Here is a 7528-nt window from a genome sequence, read left to right as displayed (position 1 = left end):
AGGAAATGTGCGGCTAACTAGATAATTAGCTACAGGTGCGTACCAAGGGACTACCTCAGATAATGCTTGCAGGTTATCAAATGGAAAATTATCATCTATAGGAGTAGAATCATCCTTAATGTGCTCAAGGCGACTCAAGTGGTCTGCCACTAGATTCTGGTTACCACTCCTATCCTTTATTTCTAAATCAAATTCTTGTAATAGCAGTATCCAATGTATGATCCTTGGTTTGGACTCTTTTTTAGCTAATAGATACTTTAAAGCTGCATGGTCCGAATACACTACTACTCTAGTACCAAGTAAATAAGCTCGGAATTTATCCAGAGCAAAAACAATAGCAAGAAGCTCTTTCTCAGTAGTAGTATAATTGGACTGGGCAGTATCTAAAGTCTTAGACGCATAAGCAATAACAAAAGGATCCTTACCTTCACGCTAAGCCAGCGCTGCTCCTACTGCCTGGTTGGAAGCATCGCACATGATTTCAAACGGCTGGCTCCAGTCCGGTCCTCTCACAATTGGAGCTTGAGTCAGGTCGGTCTTCAGCTTATCAAACGCTTGTTTGCAATCCTCACTGAACTCGAACTCAATATCCTTCTGCAGTAATCTGGATAAGGGAAGTGCTACCTTACTGAAGTCCTTAATAAATCTCCTGTAAAAACCAGCATGGCCAAGGAACGAACGGACTTCCCTCACAGAGGAGAGGTAAGGTAAACTAGAAATAACATTCACCTTTGCTGGGTCTACATAAATGCCAGTATTAGATACAACATGTCCTAGTACAATCCCTTGTTTTACCATAAAGTGACATTTTTCAAAATTTAATACAAGGTTTGTATTGACACATCTATCTAACACTCTAGATAACCCATCTAAGCAAAGGCTAAAAGAATCACCATAAATGCTAAAATCGTCCATAAAGACCTCCATACAGTCCTCAATAAGATCAGAGAAAAGACTCATCATGCACCTCTGAAAAGTAGCTGGTGCATTGCACAAGCCAAAGCGCATTCTCTTGTAAGCAAAAATCCCAAAAGGACACGTAAAAGTGGTCTTTTCCTGATCCTCAGGAGCTACATGAATCTGGAAATAACCTGTGTAACCATCTAAAAAGCAATAATGTGATTTACCTGACAGGCGATCCAGCATTTGATCAATGAATGGAAGTGGGTAGTAATCCTTACAGGTGGCTTGGTTGAGACGCCTGTAATCAATGCAGACTCTTCAAGTGTTCTATACTCTGGTTGCTATGAGCTCTCCATGCTCATTCTTCACTGTAGTGACTCCAGACTTCTTGGGTACCACTTATACTGGGCTAACCCATTCACTGTCCGAAATGGGATAGATGATGCCTGCTTCCAATAGTCTGGTCACTTCCTTTTTGACAACTTCCAAAATAGTGGGATTCAATCTTCTTTGGGGTTGGCGGACAGGTCTTGCTCCCTCTTCTAAAAATATTCTATGCTCACATACTTGAGGGTTGATGCCTACTATGTCTGCCGAACTCCACCCAATTGCTTTCTTGTGCTTCCTCAGCACATCAAGTAATTGCTCTTCTTGTTGAGAGGTGAGTTCACTTGCAATGATAACTGGAAACTTCTGCTCATCTTCAAGATAAGCATATTTGAGATGTGGAGGGAGGGGTTTCAACTCTAACTTCTGATCATGGGCAGGCTCTGGATTGTCTGGAGCTTGTGAAAATGCCGAAGTGCCCTTATTGTCAGTTAAGAGAGTCCCCACACTTGGACCTTGTTCTGTATACCTTTCTTCCAACTCTTCCTGGTGAATTTTAGCTACAGTTTCATCTATGACATCACATTGGAAGATAGAATGATCTTCTGGAGGGTTGTTTATGACTCCATTCAGATTGAAGATTACCATTCGGCCATCTATTTCAAAGGAATATGTTCTTTAAAAAGCATCTAATTTGAATTTTGATGTCTTCAGGAATGGTCTACCAAGTAGGATTGATGATGGTTTATCTGAGTCATTATTGGGCATCTCCAAGATATAGAAATCAGTGGGAAATGTGAGCCCTTTAATGTTCACTAAAACATCTTCAGCAACTCCAGCTACTGTAGTAATACTTTTATCTGCCAACACAAAACCAGCTGCCGACCTTTTTAAGGGAGGGAGCCTCAAAATATCATATACAGATAAAGGCATTATACTAACACATGCTCCCAAATCACACATGCAATCATAAATTACTACACCACCAATAGTACAACTAACTATACAAGAACCTGGGTCACTACACTTTTCAGGTAATCCTCCCATTAAAGCAGATATGGAACTACCTAAAGGAATAGTTTCTAATTCATTAATTTTGTCTTTATGTATACATAAATCTTTTAGAAACTTTGCATATTTAGGTACCTGTTGAATAACATCAAAAAGAGGTACAGTTACCTCAACCTTTTTGAATATTTCTACCATTTTGGGGTCAGGTTCCAGCTGCTTCCTGGGCTTCCTTGCAAGTTGTGGAAATAGAATGGGAGTGGTGTTTTCTGCAGTGTCTGCGCCTTTTGGTGCTTCCTCCTGTGGTTGAGCTTCTTCTTCTTCAGCTATGTCTTGTATGTCCTCTTCCTCTTCAACATCTTCTATTTCTACTACCTCTTCAGCTGAGGCGTGTTCCGGTGGGCTTGGCTCCTCTTGTTTCCTCTCCTGCAATGTGGTTCCAGACCTTAGGGTGATGGCATTAATGCCCCCCTTTGGATTGGGTAATGGTTGAGAGGGGATTCCAGTGGAGCTTGAAGGTTGGTTACTGGAATTTTACATTGATCCAATCTGTGAAACAAGAGCTTGCATAGTAGAGGTCAAACCATTCAGACTGGCATTAATGTTATTCATAATGTTATTTTCTATGGTCTGTTGTCTCCGCTCAAAAGATTGTAGTAATTCTTCATTAGGAGATGAAGAAGGATGAGTAAATTGAGAGGTCTGCTGTTGGGTATTCTGTGGTCCTTGGAATTGCCTCAGGTGAGGTGCTCTGTAAGGTTGATTCTGCTGTCTGTTGTTGTTATTATTCCACCTCTGATTTCTTTGATTATCTCTACCTCCTCTGTTATTATTGTCCCTCCAATTCTGGTTAGAATTGTCTTTCCATCCATGGTTATGATTTCCACCTTGATTGTACCCTTGGTTGGGGCGGTCATAGAAGTTATGAGTGGATGCCACCATGTTATCTTCCTGTTGGAGCTGCGGGCATTCATCGGTATAATGGCTATAATCAGCACAGACTCCGCAAACTCTCTGTGGGACTAACTGTTGGCTTTGCTGGGGTGGAGGAGGTTGAGCTTGCTGAACTTGTTGATTCAATTGCATCTGCTTCAGCAAGTTGGTCATTTCACAGATACTCTGAGCTAGAGCAGCAGTCTCTCTGCTAGAGGATACTTCTGCAATGGCTTTTGAACGGTCTTGTTTCTTCCTGTGGTGCATAGTAGATTCAGCTAAGTTGCTGATCAATTGCCATGCCTCATCAATGGTCTTGTACTTCTTCATAGACCCATTGCTAGCACTTTCCAATGTGGTCTTATCTTGGGGCCTCATGCCCTGTGTGATATAGCTGAGTAACACTATCTTGTCAATCCTGTGGTGGGGGCATGCTTCCAGAAGATTACTGAAGCGCTCCCAGTATTCAAAGAGAGTCTCGTTGTCATCCTAAACAATCGTGGAAATGTCTTTCCTCAGTTTATCAGTAACTTTAGATGGTCTTTTCTGAGTGTATCCCAGTTGGTTACATTTGCTAGGGGTTGAGTGTAGTACCACTCTCTTGCTTTTCCCTCAAGAGAAAATGGGAAAGCTTTCAGCAAAATTGAAGTTTCATCTGCACCATCACGCCTGACAGTAGAACAGGCTGCCTGAAAATATCTCAAGTGCTTGATAGGCTCTTGAGCAGGTAAGCCATGAAACTTGGGCATCAAATTGAGCAATGCGGTCTTTATTTCAAAATCTATAGCCACCGCTGGGTGATGCGCTTGAAACGGTTGGAGCGTAAAATCAGGGGCTCCTTCCTCCTGGATAGTGACTCTTCTGGGCGCTGCCATACCACCTGCACGTAAATGAACTGGATCAGTAGAGAGGGGGCTTGTTTCTTCCTTAGATGACGGTTCAGGTTCGTCCTCAAAGAGGAGTTGCCGACGCCGAGCTTGCCTTAGGCGTGAAAGAGTTCTTTCAATCTCAGGGTCAAATACTGGCAAGCTTGGATCAGGAAGTGAACGCGTCATTTAACGAAAGAAACGTATAGTTCATAGTGATAGAATGAAAAGAAAAAAATGCAATAAAAATAAATACCAATCAATAAATTAATACACTGTTGCAACTCCCAGGCAACGGCGCCAAAAATTAAGAGCTTTTAATCATGTCTGACCTCCCTAGTCATTGATGCTCAGAGCCTTGGACCTTGCTTTTATTATTATTTATTTCTTTAATTATTATTTTAATTTTTTTTGCTGTTTCTTTTGCTTCAAGGATTAAATTTATTTTTATTTCAGAAAAGTCATAATAATTCTCTTAATTCTTGTTCCTTATACATCAACATATCTTGATTCAAATTCAAATATGCACTGTTCATATCATGCATTCAAAAATCACAGAAAATACCACCACCTTTAAGTAAATCAGATTATTCTTAAAATTAACTCAATTTCTCATGCAATACATCATTTCTTTTTCTTTTTTTTGGATTCAAGTTCAATGAGTGATACATGAAACATCTTTTTAGCATTAAAGCATTTAAGGGAAAACTAAACTAGACCTATGATTCTCACTAACAAAGGATCATGCAACAAAAAAAGAAAAATAGCAGAAAACCGGAACATAACATAGAAAAAGAGGGGAGGAATAAAATGAAAGGAACTCAACCACCTTAGTTATCCTAGCGGTCGCTTTATTCTTCAGGTTGTGCTCCTCGGTGAAGATGATTCGCCTCCCTTTTGGTGCCAGAAAACCCATAAGCGCAGCGTCAACACCAAACTTAAAGGTTTGCTTGTCCTCAAGCAAAGAAGAACTGAAAATAGAAGAGACAAATATTATGAGAAAAAATAAAAAAGGATAAAAGAATAAGAGAGAATTAGGATTGGGAGAGAGAGGGGAAGAAGTTTGGGCGGCGGAAAACGACGCGTACGCGTGGGTCGCGCATTCGTCATAATGACATGTTAGCGTCATGCACGCGTCCGCGTGCTTTAAATTTGTGCGATTCGCGCGAAGCTAGCTACGCGCCCGCACGACTCTCTGTTCACATGGCTTGGGAGCCAATTATTCAGTCGACGCATTCGCGTGCATGGCCATATATGCAACTGACGCGAACGCGTCAGTCACGCGTCCGCAGGACCAAATTTGTGCTTTAAGCGCACTTCTTGCCCCAAGTCAGCACAACTCTCTGTCCAAACACTCTTTTATGTCGATTTTGCAGGTCACGCGTCCGCGTCAGTGACGCGTCCGCGTGAATGGCGAAAATCACAAACGATGCAAACGTGTGGGGGACGCAAACGCCTGGGATGTTTATGCTAAAGGCTTGCTCCGGTGCCATTTCTGCTCAGCTCTCTGTCAAATATTATTTTTCGCTCACATATGATCGACGCATTCGCGTCAGTGACGCTTGCGCGTCGTATTTTTTTTTGAGGTATTCGGTTCCTGGAATAACATAGCTGCATGGTCAGAAAGTTAGTAAGAACTCAATAAAACAAATGAGAAAACTACTACTACGAAAAATAAAAATAGCTAAGGATACGAAATTATCGGTTGCCTCCCGACAAGCGCTTCTTTATCGTCACTAGCCTGACGGTCAACTCTTCTAAGGAGGAGGATCATAGGGGCTCAGCTCTTCACCCCTTGCTTTGAATTTCTTTCCTGTGTCTCCATAACGTAGCTCAATATGCTCCAGAGAGAGGATTCTGATTACTGTATAAACCCATGTTGGATTGCTGGTCAACACTACCTTCATTCCTGGGAAGAAACCTTCAGTGGAGATCTTTTTGTTTCTCCATCCTCTGGGTACTTTCTTCTTTTTGGGAACCTCCTCCTTGGTAGATGATGCATTCCCAACACCAAACTTAGGTTTGATGTCAGGAGGAATTTTATTGATTGTTACCAAGGGAGGTTGGAGCTGTAGATTCTGCTGTGTATCATCAGGGGGTTTTTGAAGATTCGGATCAATAAGCTCAGCCTGCATGCACCTCTCTTCTTCACCTGTTGGATGTATATCTTTGAAGACATGAAAGACCAGTTGCTCATTATGCACTCTAAGTACTAATTCACCCACTTCTACATCAATCAGAGCTCTTCCAGTGGCTAGGAACGGTCTTCCTAGAATTATAGACGCATTCTCATCTTCCCCCGTGTCAAGAATCACAAAGTCTGCTGGGAGGAAGAATTTACCCATTTTAACCAAGATATTTTCTACTAATCCGTATGCAGGCTTCATAGATTTGTCTGCCATCTGCAATGCTATCTTTGTGGGTTGTGCCTCTTGGATTTGCAGCTTCTTCATCACAGATAAGGGCATTAGATTTATGCTTGCCTCCAAATCACATAGGGCTTTCTCAAAGGGTGTGCTCCCAATGGTGCATGGAATTTGAAAGCTCCCTGGATCTGGCATCTTCTTTGGCAAGTTATTCTGAATGACAGCACTACATTCCTTAGTCAGGACTACTGTCTCATCTCCTTTTACGCTTTTTCTTTGACAACAGCTCCTTCATGAACTGGACATAGAAAGGCATTTGCTCCAAAACCTCAGTAAAAGGAATATTGATTTGTAACTTTCTAAAGATTTCCAAGAACTTTGAAAACTGCTTGTCCTTGGTCTCCTTTTGAAGTCTCTGAGGATATGGCATCTTAGGCTTGTATTCAGGAGCCTTTGGCAAAGTAGGATAAGTGTCAAGAGAGTCTGGAAATGGATTGTCTGCACGTTTTGGAGGGGCGTGCTCTATTTCTTCCTTCTTCTCTTCCGGAGCTTCCTTTTCAACTAGCTCTTCATTAGCCTTGGTTTCAGAGCCAGCTACTTTACCACTTCTCAACTGGAGAGCCTTGCAATCTTCTCCTGGGTTCGCCACTGTATCACCTTGAAATGTACTTGCAGACCTTTCAAGTATTTGCTTGCTCAGTTGTCCCACTAGCACCTCTAAATTTCTAATGGAGGCTCTGGTTTCCTGCATAACTTGTGCTTCCGTACTTGCCACTTGTCCACTTATCACGGAGATAGCCTTGCATTCCTCTCTTGGATTTTGAATTGTGTTACTAGGAAGGTTATTAGTGGTCCTCTGATCAATTTCATTAACTCTGGTGGCTATTTGACCCATTTGAATCTCCAGGTTCTTGATGGATGCTCTAGTTTCCTATCTAAAACCTGTCAATATTGCTTCCAAATCATTGTTCTGTTGGAAACCGCCCTGAGAATTATTGTTGAAGTTCTGAGGTCTCTGAGGTTGATCCCTCCATCCAAAATTTGGGTGATTTCTCCATCCCTAGTTGTATGTCTTAGAATATGGGTCATTGTTGGGATTCCTAGGAGCACTCCCCATGTAATTCA

At 41.8% G+C, this 7528-nt stretch overlaps 1 protein-coding gene across 1 annotated transcript; it reads right to left on the bottom strand.

The window, feature by feature from the left end:
* Positions 1-2772: 2772 nt before the first annotated feature.
* Positions 2773-3549, bottom strand: LOC130981772 (uncharacterized). Its single transcript, XM_057905469.1, has one exon. The coding sequence runs from the start codon at positions 3547-3549 to the stop codon at positions 2773-2775; it is 777 nt and encodes a 258-aa protein (XP_057761452.1).
* Positions 3550-7528: the final 3979 nt, after the last annotated feature.

This window comes from Arachis stenosperma, chromosome 1 (genome assembly GCF_014773155.1).
Source record: "Arachis stenosperma cultivar V10309 chromosome 1, arast.V10309.gnm1.PFL2, whole genome shotgun sequence".
Taxonomy (NCBI): domain Eukaryota; kingdom Viridiplantae; phylum Streptophyta; class Magnoliopsida; order Fabales; family Fabaceae; genus Arachis; species Arachis stenosperma.
Note: the sequence above shows the minus strand (reverse complement) of the source record. Positions and strands in the feature narration are given on the sequence as shown.

Coding starts and splice junctions, on each gene's coding strand:
- LOC130981772 (XM_057905469.1), bottom strand. CDS start 3,549: ATGAGGCCCCAAGATAAGACCACATTGGAAAGTGCTAGCAATGGGTCT.